We start from the raw sequence: 16675 nt of genomic DNA, 5'->3' as shown, positions 1-16675 counted from the left end.
TGGAGGTAGGTGCTATTATTATTATCATCATTTCCATTTTACAAATGAGGAAAGCAAGACAAACAGAGGTCAATTGATTTGCCTAGGATCAGACAGCCAGTAAATGTCTGAGGCTTGATTTGAATTCAGGTTTTCCTGATTCCAGATCCCAGAGCTTTATTCATTATACTACCTAGCTTTTAAGTTGCTAATATACTAAAAGACAGAATACAACATAGATGAGAAAAGAGAAGTAATTGTTTCTGATTTTTTATCAATAGAATTATTACTATAAAATGACAGTTCCTTACAATTCCAATATTACATAGCTAATTCACATGCATTAAGAGAAATATAAAGTCAAATTATGTTGCATACAATAATTACCAAGTAAAAGCCTGATATAACAGTTGGCCTATGCCTTGAACACTGTAATCATAAAAGGCTATTTTAAAGATTTAAGGATGCTAAAACTACAGAAGAAAAAAAGAGTACAAAAAAACTCCTTTGGTATAATTTTATTTTTAAATCTTTTACATCAAAAATGTTAAATCCTCCCCTTCTCTCCCCCACATTTTCCAGAGTGCCAGAATCAGATTGAAATACAATTGGGAACTCTTTAACCAAATAAAAATACATTAAAACATGTATAATGTGAATGTGTGGTTTCCTAAGTGAATATAAGACCTGCAGACATTTGTTTTTATTTGAGTTTGACCTTACTGCTTTGCATGAATATTAAAATGCAAATAACTCACAAGAGGGGAAATAGAACACAAATTACAATTTACCTGGATTCAAAAGTTCACATTAGATTAAAATATAGCAAAAAAAAATAGCTAGGTGGCGCAGTGGATAGAGCACCAGCTCTTAAGTCAGGAATACCTGAGTTCAAATCCAGCCTCAGACATTTAAGAATTACTTAGCAGTGTGGCCTTGGTCAAGCCACTTAAACCTGTCTGCCTTGCAAAAACCTAAAAAAATAAATAAAGCAAAAAAACCCCTAAAACCCAAAAGAAGCTTTTACTTCTTGTTCTTTTAGACAAAAAAGTCAACAAATAATTCAACAATTTTAAAATATTTTGTGATGTTCTATAATTAAACAACATACATTAGATAGTATCATGCTTATAATGCTTATTCTAAATATTCATTACAAAAATATATTGTCTAATGTCATTCCCAATTCTTAGTCTATTTTTAAACTTAGAAATGCCAAGAGCTGACATTCATTAAACACTTTTTTCTTGTCACATTCTATAGTAGTCTATATATAGACAAGTTTCAAGATAATGGAGTTTGGGGTTGCCAGTGATAACATTAATGGAATTCTGTATATGATTGCTTTTGAAATTCCAAAACAATTCAACAAAGATATCTCTGAGAGGTACACTGTGATTTCATTTGGAATATCTCCTGTAATGATGAAAAGGATAATTTGGCTGAACCTTTCCATCCTGTGACTTACGTCTTTATTCTCTCCACAATATAGTGGGTCCATCCTAATGTGCTGGGGACCTTGACACCATGTAGATACCTGCGTAACACGTGAGCTTTCTAGCCTCACTCTTATCACAGGACCAGCCCATCATCTTTTCCAGACAATGAAAATTTATAACAGTTTTGAATTCATTTTGATAATCTTTTACTAATCCATTTTAAAGATAAAACTATCAAGATAATCATTTCAAGTAAATGGAGGGACTTAAAAGTGTCAGTGAAAGAGCTCACAAACAAAACTAAGCCACTGTTCTCACATATCATCTTACATGAACTAAAAAATAGCTTTCAAAACTAGGATTAATTTTTTAAATGTTAGTTTTTCTACAAATGATAACTGTCAATAGGATATTCAACATGTCAAAAATATTAAATGAAAACTATGTACAAGACACTAATGTAGACATTAAAGATGAAAGGACAAAAAAAAGAATTCTTGTGTTGCTTAAATTTTGGCAAAGATATATAAAAGATAAATGTAAAGGATTTGGAGGAAGAGCAACAGTGTACTAATATAATATCTAAGGGAAACAGGCAAAAGTTTTGTGTAGGACCCAGATTTTGACCTGAAACTTGACTGAGGGATGTCAAATACCACCAAAATATTATCTCATATCTTCCCCTTCTCTTCATTTATGCTGCTTGAACTAGACTTCAAGCACATGTTTCGTTTTTCCTTACCAGCAGTTTGCTTTTTGGTTTTAAGATCCTGCTATAGACTTCAAGATTATTATGTGGATTACATCCAGTGGTGTATTGGTAAATGTTTAACAACTGGTTCCCTAGAAGGGAAAAATATATACATTTTTATGTTTAATCTATACTATTAACATTTTCTCTATTACTTTCTTAAGTTGAGACAATCAGCAAAGCAAGAAATCAAACCCTAATTTGTAGTGTTGCTAAGGTGGTGAAGTGGTGGTTTTTATACTAATTTCTTTCTTTCTTTCATTTTTTTTTAATGACTTTAAAGTACACAAGTTAATTTCTCTGGCAAAGCAGCAAAGACAGTGTGCTTCAGTAGAAGTAATAGAGTTAAGTAAAGGAGTAATCACAAACTGGGCTGGTGAGAACATCCAAGGCAGCTAAGAGGGAAGAAAGAGTATTAGAGAATATTGGGGGGGATCATGCTCCCCTAGAGCAGACAACATTCACAAGATTAGTAGAGAAGAGCAAAGGAACTCCCCCAGAGTATGAATATCCTCTAAAGGATGGTGAGCCTCTATATCAATTTCTAAAGTGTAAATATTCATACTGAAAAATGATAATTGGCTTTCACACATCAGTTCAAAATTAAAACATCTTAATATAGTTTTTGCTGGGCAGCATGCTAAGTTACTTTTCAAACAGGATTCCACTTATCCTCAAAACAACTCTGGAAGGTACAGCTGAAAACCCCAAGGCAAGCAGAAGTCAAATGACTTGCCTGGGGTCACAGCTTATAAGGGTTGGAAGCTAGATTTGAACTCAGGTCTTCCTGACTCTACTTTAGTGGCCCCACCAGCTAGATGTCTGACAGACATGAGAAAGTTCAAGGGATGCCATTTACAAACCTATCAAAGCAGGAACACTGATGTCAGAGAACAGGTAAAACCCAGTTTTGAATTCAAAGTGTGAAACAAGTCTGGAAAAGTCGGTGGCGGCCAATTGGTAGAGGTCCTACCACATCTGCAAGAGGAATCAGCCAGGGCAGGTTTTGGGAGTGACAGGGTCATATGGATGCCTTAACAAATGATCACCTTACAGCTGGGCAAGGAAGAGACTGAAAGAAAGAAGAGACTAGAAAGCAGGAGACCAGTGAGGAGGCAATGACAACTGTGCAGGAAAGAGGTGATAAGGTGTGAGAGAGGGTGCGGAATTCAGAAAGTTTTGTGATAGAGGCCTGGGAAGCAATGAAGCCTAGCTATATAGATCCAAGAGTCATCTGGAAAAAGATGGGTTTTGCTTTCATTGAAGTTAGGAGTTTTGCTTTGGAATAATCAGTCCATTCTCTCTAGTTCTTTCCAAACATTACATGATTTAACCATACAATAATTTAAAGAGTTTTCACATATTATAAGGAAATGTGAATTATTCTGAGTTCTCATTTGAGGTCTGGTCTGAATATTTTTCAAAGTCTACTTTGAAGTATATTAATTTCTCAAAGCTTTTCTGGGAAGATAACTCTAGGCTTCATGGTCCAACCAAAGACCTCTATTATATATGCAATATTATTATTTCTCTGATTATCCCTTTTCTTCTGTGGGAGATCTGTCATGATCCTAATTATTATTACTTGGTAAGTGATTACAATTTTTTTTGCTTGTTATTGATAATAAAATTTATGTGGTCTAAGTCTATTAAATCTTAGATTTTTTTTTCCTTGTTAATAGTTCTGCGATTCCTATTTGTCTAATGCAACTCATTTTGGCAAAAGTTTTCTTCAATTCTGAAATACAATATTCATTTAAAAAAACTTTTATAAATAGTGTCAGGAGTTGCTTGTCCATCAATTCTTTGGTTAATCTGGTAGTTCTTTTTATGATATACTTTCTTCTCTACTGTAGTAATTCAATCACCATTTGATTTTATTGATTGTATCACTTTTTCTACTATATTCTGTATATTAGGTAATTTCTCTGTTTTCTCCTAATTCTTTTTTTTGAAAGTATTTAAAATTCCTAGTTTTGAGTTCTATGATTTTTAGGTACTTTAAAAATCTAGATATGAGGGGTAGCTAGGTGATGCAGTGGATAGAGCACTGACCCTGGAGTCAGGAGGACCTGAGTTCCAATCCTGCCTTAGATACTTAATAATTACCTAGCTATGTGATCTTGAGCAAGTCACTTAAGCTCATTGCCTTGCAAAAAAAAAAAATCAAATCAAAACAAAAAAAACCTGTGTGAATTATATATATGTGTGTGTATATATACATACATACACACATAAATATATAAAATATATACTTTTACTGCCTTTTACCGACAAGCATAAATATTATAAATATTCATAATATATGAAAAGAGAAAGAGAAAAATAGAGTGAAAGAGAAATCAAAGCAAATCACAGTAAATGACTATACTTGTGTTTTTTAATTCATATCATCAATGATTGTTAACCTCATGCAAAAGATGAGTATACTGACCTCAACACAATAGTCCCTATAACGTCCTTGTTTTTCTCATTCTTTTTAACTTTAATTGCATATATACATAAACTTGTTGTTAGTTTTGCATTTGGTAGTTAGATGGAAGGGCAGCAGGGTATAGTGGATAGAGAACACTGGGATTAGAGTCAGAAAGACCAGAATTCATATCTGACCTAAGATACTTTCTGTCTTGTGTGATCTTGGACAAGTCACTTAACCCTGCTTGCCTCATTTCCTCAATTGTAAAATCAGCTGGAGAAGGAAATGATAAACCACTCCAGTCAGTATCTCTGCCAAAAAAAACTCAGGGAGAGTTGGCTAGAAAAATCTGAGTTCATAATAGACCTCAGATACTAGCTGTGTCATCCTAGGCACGTGTTTTAACTTCTGTCTGCTTTAGTTTCCTTATCTATATCATGAATATAAACAGTATCTACCTCCTAGAGCTGTTGTGTGAGAGTAACATGAGATGATATTTGTGAAGTGCTTTGTCAACTTTAAAGTGCTATGTAAATGCTAGATATAGTGCCCAATGTAACATTCTTTGGGCTCTGTACTCTTTTATTTTATTTTATATTTCTTAAAAGTTCTTACTTGCTTTTGTGATATTCTTAAACGTTGATTCTTTTTTAAACTTATTTATTTTCACAATACAATAGTCTTGTAGTAAAAAGAAAACAGTGTGGTGTATCTAAAAAGTAAAAAGTGTGTTGTATCTAACTACCCTCTTTCATGATCTTCCATCACCTACACCAACCTGTCCCCTTTCTTCAATCCTTTTTCTCTCCTTTTTTCCTCTGGGATAAGATTGACTTCTATACCTAATTGAGTATGTTATTTCTTCTCTGAGACACTTCAAAATGAGAATGAAGGCTTTCTCAATCCCCCTCACCTTCTCCCCTTTCACTCCATTGAAAAATTTTTTGTCTCTTTTATACTACTTCTTTTCCCCTTTCTTCTAATACTTTCCTTCCTTACCCATTAACTCCATTTTTATAATATATTATACCTTCTTATTCAGCTCCCTCCTATGCTTCTTCTAATTGCTCTAATAAATGAGAAGGTTCATATGAGTTATCAGTATCATCTTTGCATGCAGGAATACAATCATTAAATCCCTCATAATTTGTCCTTCCCTTCCACCCTCTCTATGTTCCACCAGAGTCCTGTACTTGAAGATCAAATTTTCTGTTCAGCTCTGGGCATTTCAACAGGGAAATTTGAAATTCTCCTATTTTACTATATGTCCATCTTTTCCCCTGAAACATGTTCAGTTTTGCTGGGCAGTTGATTCTCAGTTTTAAACCAAGCTCTGTTTGCCCTCTAAAATATCATATCCAAAGCCCTCTGAGCTCTTAATGTAGATGCTGCTAAATCTTGTGTAATCCTGACTGAAGTTTCACAATATCTGAATTGTTTCTTTCTGGCTGCTTTTAATATTTTCTCTTTGACTTGGGAGTTTTGCAATTTGGCTATAATATTCCTGGGAGTTTTTATTTTGGGATTTTGTTCAGGAGGACATCAATGGATTCCCTCAATTTCTATTTTATCCTCTGCTTCTAGGATCTCAGGACAAACTTCTTGGAGAATTTTTTTTTCAAAGTATGATTTTGGTTAATTTATTTGTATTATTATAATAATTTTATTATAAGAGCAAACATAACCCCCCTCCCCCCTACCAAGAAGATGAGAAACCTCAAGAATAGTGACAGAGAGAAAAAAAAATGTACTTCAGTCTATGTTCAGATTCCAATGGCTCTGTCTCTGGGGTGAGTTGCTTTCTTTATCATAAGTCCACCAGAGAAGTTGCTTCAATATTTTTCCTCACGGTTGCTATTACTAGCTGTATTTCTCTCTACTCTATTCCTCCCCACTCTCATTTATTCTATTCTCTCTCTCCTTTCATCTTGGCCCTGTCCAAAAGTGTGTTGTATCTGAGTACCCTCTCCCATGATCTTCCCTCTCTTCTATCACCTATTCCCACCTTCCCTCCCCCCCCATTCCCCCTTATCCCATCCCTTTCCTCTCATTTTTCTCTAGAGTAAGATAGATTTCCTCACCTTATTAAGTGTGTATGTTATCTCTTCTCTGAGCCATTTCTGATGAGAATGAAGGCTCACTCATTCCCCCTTTCCACTCCATTGAAAAAGCTTTTTCTTGACTCTTATGTGAAATTTCTCAGCTCCTCCTTCTTCTCCGTTCTATTCCTCCCAGTACTTCACTTTATCACCTATTGACTCCACCTTTTTACTATATTATACCATTATATTCCACTCCTTCCTGTGCCTTGTCTATATAAGCTCCTTCTAACAAGCTCTTATAAATGAGAAAGTTCATATGAGTTATCAATATCTTCTTCCCATGAAGGAATACAAACAGTTCAATATCATTAAGTTCCTCATAGTTAGTCCTTCTCTTCCACTCCCTCTACGGTTCATCAGAGTCCTGTACTTGGAGATCAAACTTTCTGTTCAGCTCTGATTGTTTCAATAGGAAAGTCTGAAAGTCCCCTATTTCACTGAAAGTCCATCTTTCCCCCCAAGAAAGAGATGTTCAGATTCTCAGTTGTAAACCAGGATCTTTTGCCTTCCCGAATATCATATTCCAATCCCTACTAGTCCTTAATGTAAATGCTGCCAGATCCTGTGTAATCCTAACTATGGAGCCTCGGTAATTGAATTGTTTGTTTCTGGCAGCTTTTAGAATTTTCTCTTTGATTTGGGAGTTTTGGGATTTGGCTATAATATTCCTGGAAGCTTTTCTTTTGGAATCTCTTTCAGGAGGTGACTGGTGACTTCCCTCAATTTCTATTTTACCCTCTGCTTGTAGGATCTCAGGGCAATTTTGCTGTATTATTTCTTGAAAAATGAAGTCTAGGCTCTTATCCTGGTCATGACTTTCAGGTAGTCCAATAATTTTTAATTATTTCTTCTGGATCTGTTTTCGAGGTCAGTTGTTTTTCCAATGAGATATTTCACATTTTCTTCTAATTTTTGACTTTTTGGGAAGAGTTTTATTTCTTCCTGATTTCTTGCAAAATCATCAGCTTCCTTTAGTTCTATTCTTCATTTGAAGGAGTTATTTTCTTCAGAGAGCTTTTTTAGCTCCTTTTCCAGCTGGTCAATTCTGTTTTTTAAGGCATTCTTCTCCTCATTTGCCTTTTCTTTGCTTTTTTTCCATTTGACCTAAACTGGTTTTTTTTTTTTTAGTTTTTGCAAGGAAATGGGGTTAAGTGGATTGTCCAAGGCCACACAGCTAGGTAATTATTATGTGTCTGAGGCCGGATTTGAACTCAGGTACTCCTGACTCCAGGGCCGGTACTCTATCCACTGCACCACCTAGCTGCCCCACATATTATTTTCTTCAGTATTTTGTATTTCTTTCATCAAGCTGCTGATTTGGTTTTCATGATTTTTCTGCATCACTCTCATTTCTCCTCCCAATTTTTCCTCCACCTCCCTTAATTGCTTTTCAAAGTCTTTTCTGAGCTCATCCACAGTCTGAGCTCATTTTCTATCTCTCTTGGAGGTTTTGGATACAGAAGCTTCGACTTTGTCATCATCCGAGTATGTGTTTTGATCTTTTGATCTAAAATAATTTTCTATGGTCAGATTCTTCTTTTTCTATTGTTTACCCATTTCCTCAGCCCAAAACTAATTTACGGCACTTCCAAGGCTTTGGGTTTTTTTTGGGGGGGGGACACACCCCACTGGAATCTTTATTCCTCCAAGGTCTTATACTCTCTTGCCTGTGCTTTGATAGGTAGATAACCATAGAAACTCCCCTCTTCCTTGGAGCTGTGAGGAGGGTCCCTGCTATCTTAGTATGGAAGGCCAAAAAGCAAGCTGGATCTGAGGGTGGGTAAACAGCAAAGTCCTGGCCCAGGGAGAGCAGAGAGATTTCTGCAGTCTCCCCTGACCCCCATACCATCTATTGGCTATGCTCTGGAGGTATAGGCTGGTGTCTCCTGATTCTCGCTGCAGCTTCTGTGACCAGTGCTTCTCATTCCACACTCATTCTGGTGCAGCACAATTCTCTCACCACTCCTTCAAGCTGTTCCTGGTGATCCCTGGGCTGGGCTGGGGCCAGGGCTTTTTTCCAGCTCCTAGTCCTGATGAAACAGACCTTTCCCATGGAGCTTCTAAGTTACCCTGGACTGGGAAAATGTATCACTCAGTCTTTTTGTGGGTTCTGCCCCTCTACATTTTGTCGAGTCATAATCTGATGGCATTTGGAGTTTCGGGGGAAGGGGTTCCTGGGAAATGCTGCCTTCACGCTGCCATCTTGGGTCCTCCCCCTTCCTCCAGAAGTTCTTTTTAAAATGAAGTCTAGGTTTGTTTTCTAGTTGTGACTTTCAGGTAGCTCAATCATTTTCAAATTATCTCTCCTGGATCTGTTTTTCCAAGTCAGTTATTTTTATAATGATAGTTCACATTTTCCTCTGGTTTTTCATTCCTTTGTTTTTTTTTTTATTATGTTTGATTTCTCACAAAGTCATCAACTTCCCTTAGCTCCATTCTACATTTGGAGAAATTACTTTCTTTAGATAGCTTTTTTATCTCATTTTCCAACCACCCAATTCTTCTTTGAAGGCATTCTTCTCCTCATTTGCCTTTTGGATTGCTTTTTCCACTTGACCTGAATTGGTTTTAATATATCAATTTCTTTGGGATTTTTTTTTTGCTATCTCCACCAAGCTGCTGACTTGGTTTTCAAGATTTTCCCCACTTCACTCTCATTTCTCTTCCCAATTTTCCCATTACCCCCCCCACTTGACTTTCAAAATCTTTTTTGAGCTCTTCTATTGCCTGAGACCAATTGTTATTTTTCTGTGAGGCTTTGGCTATAGAAGCTTTGACTTTGTTATATTCTGAGTGTGTATTTTGATCCTTCATGAAACCAAAGTAATTGTCTATAGTCAGATTCTTTTTCTTCTGTTGTTTGCTCATTTCTTCAGTCTATGATTTGATTTTTAACTCTTTGGCAAGTTGAGGCTCTGCTTCCAGGATGGAGGATGCCTCCCAAAGGGACCTCAATTCTTTCAAGATATTATGAGAGGCTCTGACTGCTCTCCTGGCCTGCACTCTGATCTGTGGATGACCACTAGCACTCCCCTCTGCCCTGGAACTGTAAGGGGGGGTTCCCTCTGCAATAGCAGTGTGGAGCCCCAGACTGTGAGCTGAGTCTGAGTATGGGCAAAGCAACAAAGTCCTGCCCCAGGATTAGCAGCAAGACCTCTGCAGTCTTTCCTGACCCCCTGGCTGAGTGCTCTGGAACCCACTCCTGGGAAACTCTGCTTCTGGCTCCTGGGACAGGGCTGTGCTGAGGCCTGTGCTGTTCTGGTCTGGGCTCTGCACTCCCTCTGGTGTGGCAAACTTTTCCCACTGACCTTCCAAGTTGTCCTTGGTAATCCTTGGGCTGAGAGGTCTGGAAACTGCCCTCCTGGCATGCACCCAATCGCCCCACAGGGACCAAGGTGTCATATGATTTGTTCCTAGAAGGTTAGAGCTGCTTCGCTTCAACACAACCCAGGCTGTACTGAAGCTCTTTCTAACCCAGGTGGAACAGACTCTTCCAGTGGATCATTTGCTGGCATCTGAGCCCTCTTTATATGCAGGTTTTTCTCCACTGTCTTTTGTGCTCCCATTTGGAGGCAGAGATTAAACAGGCTTCTGATGAGCAGAAGAATTCTCTGAGATCCTGGTGATGGGTTTTTTGGAGGGGGTGTATTTGATGTCTTGTATTGGTTCTTTTGTCATTGCTTTGTAATTGATACTTTAGCTGTTGCTCCTTGGTATTTTAATTGAATTGGCAAGAAAAGTAAGCTTATATGTAAAGAAGAAGGGCAGTTTAATTTATAATTTTTTTCTGTACTATTATGTAAAGAGAAATGTCCACTTTATTTGGCATTTGTTTAGTTCATTATAAAGAACAAAAATTAATAATAAAACTAATAATAATAAATAAAATAAAAAAATTTTATGTGTGAATGAAAAAAATTTTTTCTTCCTGATTTTGATACAAGATGGCTTCCTTCAAATGACTCATTGTGTTATCTAAAGTAGAAATTTCTCCTTTATTAACAGAGTAGCAGTAAATAAGGAAGAAAGGCAGCCTGCCATGTTGGGAAGAGTACTAATTTTTAAACCCAAGACTTTGGCTCAAATTTCAGCTCTCCTAATTATTATTTTTGTAATGCTGGACAAATCACTGGACCTCAGTTTTCTCATCTTGTAAAATAAGTAAATTAGAATAGATGACCTGAAGTTCTTTCTAGCTCTAAATCTACAACTTCATAATAGCTATTTGCCCTTTTTCTCATTGCTGATCAAGGTCAAAAGATATATGCCTGTGATGATATCTTATACTGCTGTCTGAGGATGGTAAACAATAGGTTGGGCTCTGAATCTTTGTTTGTATAAGTTGTTACTACTGTTGTCAGAATAAATTATTTAAAAAAAATTCTGTCACAAACTGATTCAGCACCTAGTATCATAAATTTTGAATTGGTAGTAAGGTTCATTTATCTAATTCAATATATAAAACCTAGAATAAGGTTAAGATAAAAAAAAAACCCCTAACTACCACAAAACCTCAAAAGTAGCTTTATTGATAACTGGCCTAAGAGGGAATATATTTTACATGCACAATTCTAATAAAAGAAATAGTATTGAGATATAATAACTTATTTTAAAGGAATGAGAATATACTGAAAAATAAAATATTCCTACTACTTAATTACCTTTACTTGAAGATGTTTTTTTCACAGATACCACATTATCTTCAGAAATTGTAAGACGTCTTAACACATCAGCCAAAGCTGCCTTCAGAACTGTGATTTCATCTTCTTGTTGCTGAACTCGTAACTCAAGGGCAGAGAGACGATCCTGGACATCAGAAGTACTTGTAGCAGAGATACTATCATCTGTTAAAATATTAAGAGAAAAAAGGTATTTTCAAAATAATTTCCAAAGGACTAAATCTAAACCATGAGAAAAACATAACAGATAAATTAATTTTTATCAAGACTAGTTAAACATTACATTTTCGTAGATTGAATCTATTCAATTTGTTTCAGTTGAGAACTTGATGATAATACATTTGAAAGTAACAACAAATTTTCTCTAAGATGATTACTGAATAAGTATAGGTATTCATATAATTTTTATTTCAGCTTCAGAACATATGATGGAAATTATTTTCAGAAAATGTGCTATCTTGAAAGATAGTAAGCTTTCCAAAGCATCTTTGACTATTCTAAATTATTTTTTCAGCTATTAGCCATCCTTATATATGAAACGATTTGTAGTTGCTTTGTCTATTTCTACACTGAATGGACCATAACCTTTTTTATATAGCTCAGTATACTCAAAAGTCTCCTTGCACGATCATCTTCTCCCCTCAGCAGTCCCAATACAAATCACATAAATACATACCTTCTCCCTTTTTTTAGAAGCATGTATTATAGTTTTGTTAATGCTATATACAAATACAGTTTTGAATCATAAAAAGTTGAAGTTGGAAGGGATCTTAGGGATTACTTAGTCCCATTCCCTGATTTAATGAAAAAGAAATGAAAGCTTAGACATTATATGACTTTCCCAAGGTTATAGTGGTGCTGACATTGGCAGAGTTTTGAGTATTAGTCTAGTGCTTTTCTAACTAGGCTAGTTCGATAATAGAAAAAACAATCTGTTTCTTAAATCCTATAGGTCAAGCTAGTAAAGATATTATGACTATGCTTTATTTAGCTAATCTGTATTTAAAGGGAGTCATCACATATATAACTACCTTGAAACTTAAAAAAAATCTTTTTTTAACTCTCTCAGGCAGGATATTACAATTTTCTAATGTAGTATATGCTTAACATTGCACTGTCAGCAATAACAAAATGAATGCATTCCTTTATGCTTCCATAAAACTTGAATATAAGATAGAAATTAATAATAATTCAGATTGTTAAAGTGAAATTTAATTCCACAAAAAAACTTAGTACTACAATTGGTTGTAATGGACTATTAGTGCCCAAGCAGTGTTAGAGCACCCCAAACTCTTCTTGGTCTAATCAATAACAGTTGTATTTAGTCTCTAATATAGTGATATCATTTGCATCTTCTTTGATAACAGGACAGGTAACAACACCAACTACTGGTTGTGAGGTGTTAAAATTTTTTTTTGCAAATTCATTTGACCCTTATCACAACCAGAGTACTTTTAGTTATTGTCACCATTTTACAGATAAGAAACAGAAGTTTGGAGAGATTAAATGAGTGGCTTATGGTCATATAACTAGAAAATGTCATGGAATTTGGAATTTGAATCTAGGTTTTCCTCAAGCTTGAACTCTTCCATTATTCCACACTGACTATTTAGAAGGAGTTGTTGGAGTCAATATGAAGAATGGCCTGAGATCAGGAAGATGAGAGCATCCCAATAATCATAAAGCAAAGTGACAAACAAGGACCTGATCAACCATGATACTAAAGGATGGATGATGAAGAATGCTAACCATCTCAAGACAAAGAAATAATGAACTGAATATACAAAATAAAAGAGATTTTCAGGCATGGCTAATAACAGATTTTTTCCCCCTTGAGAATGTCTTTGCCCCCCCCCCCCATTTCTTTATTTATTTTTCCAACCACATGTAACGGTAGTTTTCAACAATCATTTTTTAACATGTCTCCCTCCTTACTTCCTTCTCCCATCCCCTGATAGAGAGCAATGTAATATAGATGCTACATCTATAAGTGTGATAAATATATTAATCATGTTGTGGAAGAAGAATCACATTCAAATGGATGAAAAAATAGGAAAAAGATATAATTCGTAAGTAAGTTTTTTAAAAAACTGAAGACAGTTTTGGTCTGCATTTAAATTCTGTTTACCATATGGATGGTATTCTCCATCACAGTCTTTTAGTATTGCTTTTGATTATTGTATTTATGCCTTTGTTTCAAGAGCACTTTTAATTTTTTCTGGGAAGAAAAAAATTATAATTAAAAAATAAGTTTTTAAAAAGTCCCTTCCCTCAAAGAGTTTACATTCTACAGGGAGAGACAACAAGGAAATAAAATAAAGTCTTACTTTTATTTATACATAAAATATACACATAAGCATACTTATTCCTTCCATATCATGACTTTCCTATCACGGTTTTTATATATTAGAAATTAAATGGGAATTTTTTGGGAGTTTTGCAGAAGTCACATGATACATAACACAGAGGATAAAGTTCAGAAACTCAGAAATGTATAAAATATATGTATAGTATTATATAACATCAAGTTTTTTCTTTGATACCATAAATACACATGATTTTTTTAAGAGCTAAAAATAACCAAATACTTAACAAAAGTTTTACAATAAGCTACTGTAAACAATGCATAAAAAAGAAAAAATTCAGGCTTCCTTTTTGGTTAAGGGAGGGCCAAAAAATTTTATAAGGATTTTCCATATCACAGTAACACTGCACCCTTAACCCTCAAGGTACAGAAGGGATAACTATATGTAGACCTATTTATTGTACCTGTTATTTCACTGATATAGGAAAATCCCAAGAGAAAACTACCAATACAGACCAGCACCTTACCTACAATTTATAATCTGAGGTAGCTGGGTGGGCACTGAAAGGCTAAGTGATTTGCTAAGAATCACACATTCAATTTATGCCCCAAAACAATGGGTTTCATAGTCCTCAGAGAGGACTAGCACCTCTGATGTGAGAGCTTGCAAGCCCTTTTTGGTGCTGCTCATCCAAACTTGGTGTTCACTTTCTCCCAACTGCCCCCTGTAGCATGTTCAGCAGCCACACTCCAGTAACTGTCTCAGCAGACAGGCTAAACCAGGTTGAGGGTAACTAACAGGCCTCAAACCTGTTGATGAGTCAGGGGAATGTGTACCCCAAGCACGTGAACATGAGGAGAACAATTTGTTCCAAGGGCCATGAAAGTGGCTGATGCAGGGGCTAGGAAGTTCTTAGAGACAGGCTACCGCCAATCATTTTACCTTCTGTCTGACCACTGGACTTCAATGACTCAGAAAGAGAGAGTGAAGCTTAACTCTTAAATCTGTCTGTCTGAGATGTGGGTCAAGACATCACCAGGAAGTTAGTAGTTGTCTTGGAAAACAAAGGATGAACAGCAACTAGGATAAAGACAAGACTTTCTGGCTCCAAGGAATGCTCTCTCCACTGGGCTATACTACTCCCCCCTCCTCCGTCCATTTTTTCCTTGTGCCCTGTATTTCATGTACATATATAAAATCAATATAGAGGGGAAACAGAATCTTATTTTTGAGGAAGAGTGGTAAAGGGAGAAGGTCTAAAAACAGAATAAGTGAAGTTAAGTCTGGACAGGCAAGTTTGCATGTGTTGCGGTGTTAAATGCCAAAGAAAAGAGTTAGTATTCAACTCTAAAAATAACAGAGAATCAATGAAGTATACAAGGGAGATTGAGGCAGATGCGACAATAACTGACAACAAGTAAATACCTATTTTGTAAAAATTTTCTTTGCAAATAAGAATGACCAAATTGGAAGTGCTAAAATGAAAATAACTACCATGAGAGTTGATACCCAAACAGAAAAAGAGATCACCTAGCTGCCACAGATAAAGTCAGGTCACTTGGTCCAGAGGAACCACAGAACCTGAAAGAAATGGCAAATGTCACTGCTGAGTCACTGTCCATGTTATGTGAAAGATTATGTTAAATGGGTGAGGTGCTTACAAGACTGGAGGAAGACAAATGCCCCAAATTTTCAAAATTGGGACAAGAACAACCTATAAACTAGGTGAATTTGACTTTGATTCCTGGAGAAATTTTCAAAGGGCCATTAAAGAGATGGTAAACCAACATCTAGAAAAGAAATAGAAGTAGTGATGACATAAATCCCCATGGCTTTATCAACTAAGCTCCTTTCCTTTTTTGACAGGATTTCTTAACTTAGGAGATAAGGGAAATGGTGTGGTTATAGCATATCTAGATTTTAGCTAAGTTTTTCATACTTGTTTTGTGGAGATGGTAGAGAGATAATACAATCAGCTAGATTTACTGGTTGGCTGAACTAAGAAAGTCAAGGTTGGTCCTGTCCTGTTTAATGTTTTTATTAATGACTTCGATGATACAGAACTTATCAAATTTGAAGGCAACACCACACCAGGAGGAACATCTAACAGTACAAGCACTGAAAAGGATCTTGAGGGACAAGAGCACAAGGCTAAATTAAGTCTTGAATCTTGGCAGTCAAAAAAAATCAACTTCACAAGGACAAAATGCAACATAAATGGGGTGGATTTCTTGGGTCTTTTTTTAGTCATGACTTTCAGGTAGTCCAGTCTAACTTTTATTATCTCTCTTTGATCTTTTTCAGGTGAGCACCCTTCCCTTCCCCTCCTGGACCTTGCCCTTTTTTTGGGTATGTCTTGATGTCTCTTGAATTTATACTTGTTTGATCAATTCTAATTTGGGCAAACCCATGTTTTTGGAGGTCTCTATCCAAAAGACAGATTAAATGAAAGCTCTGGTAGGCACCTAGGGATGGTCAAATCAAACACTATTAGGTTTTGAAAGCTATGATCTCTCTGAAGAGGCAACTTTTTTGAAAAAAAAAAAGTACTTCTAAAAAGCTGTTTTTTTTTTATCATTGCTGGGCTCTGTTTGCTACTTAATGGATAACATGGAGTCATATTATCATCTTTCTTCTAAGTTTGCTTATTATGAGCTAGGTGATACAAGATGATTCCCTCTAGCAAAATGGGTCTGGTAAAAGAGGCCTCTATTATTAAATGGAAACGGTAGATTCAAGATCATTCTCACCTGGTTTTGTTGGGCCTCTCGTGAACAGGATGTGATTAAGGTGGGAGCTGATGCTTTCAGTTCCAGTCCTGATATCCTGCCTCCTCTGCTAACCCCTGTGAGCCCTCATCTGATGGACCTGACTCCTGAAGAATGCCATTTTGCCAGATTCAACAGTGGCTCCATGAAAAAAAGAAACATGTGTAACTAGACTTCAACAGTAATTAGCCCAGTAATGGGGCTACCTCTGAGGGATGGAGATTCTATAGTACGG

General features: G+C 36.0%; 1 protein-coding gene across 4 annotated transcripts in view; it reads right to left on the bottom strand.

Moving 5' to 3' along the window:
• The window catches only part of LOC141500963 (echinoderm microtubule-associated protein-like 4), a 169533-nt gene that overhangs the window by 82921 nt on the left and 69937 nt on the right, over nt 1-16675 (bottom strand). For all 4 annotated transcript variants that reach the window (XM_074204587.1, XM_074204595.1, XM_074204577.1 and 1 more), the window contains exon 2: nt 11349-11531. In XM_074204587.1, the coding sequence (XP_074060688.1) occupies nt 11349-11531 (183 nt within the window). The remainder of the gene's footprint in view (nt 1-11348; nt 11532-16675) is intronic.

The sequence above is a fragment of the Macrotis lagotis genome, chromosome 1 (genome assembly GCF_037893015.1).
Source record: "Macrotis lagotis isolate mMagLag1 chromosome 1, bilby.v1.9.chrom.fasta, whole genome shotgun sequence".
Lineage (NCBI taxonomy): Eukaryota > Metazoa > Chordata > Mammalia > Peramelemorphia > Peramelidae > Macrotis > Macrotis lagotis.
Note: the sequence above shows the minus strand (reverse complement) of the source record. Positions and strands in the feature narration are given on the sequence as shown.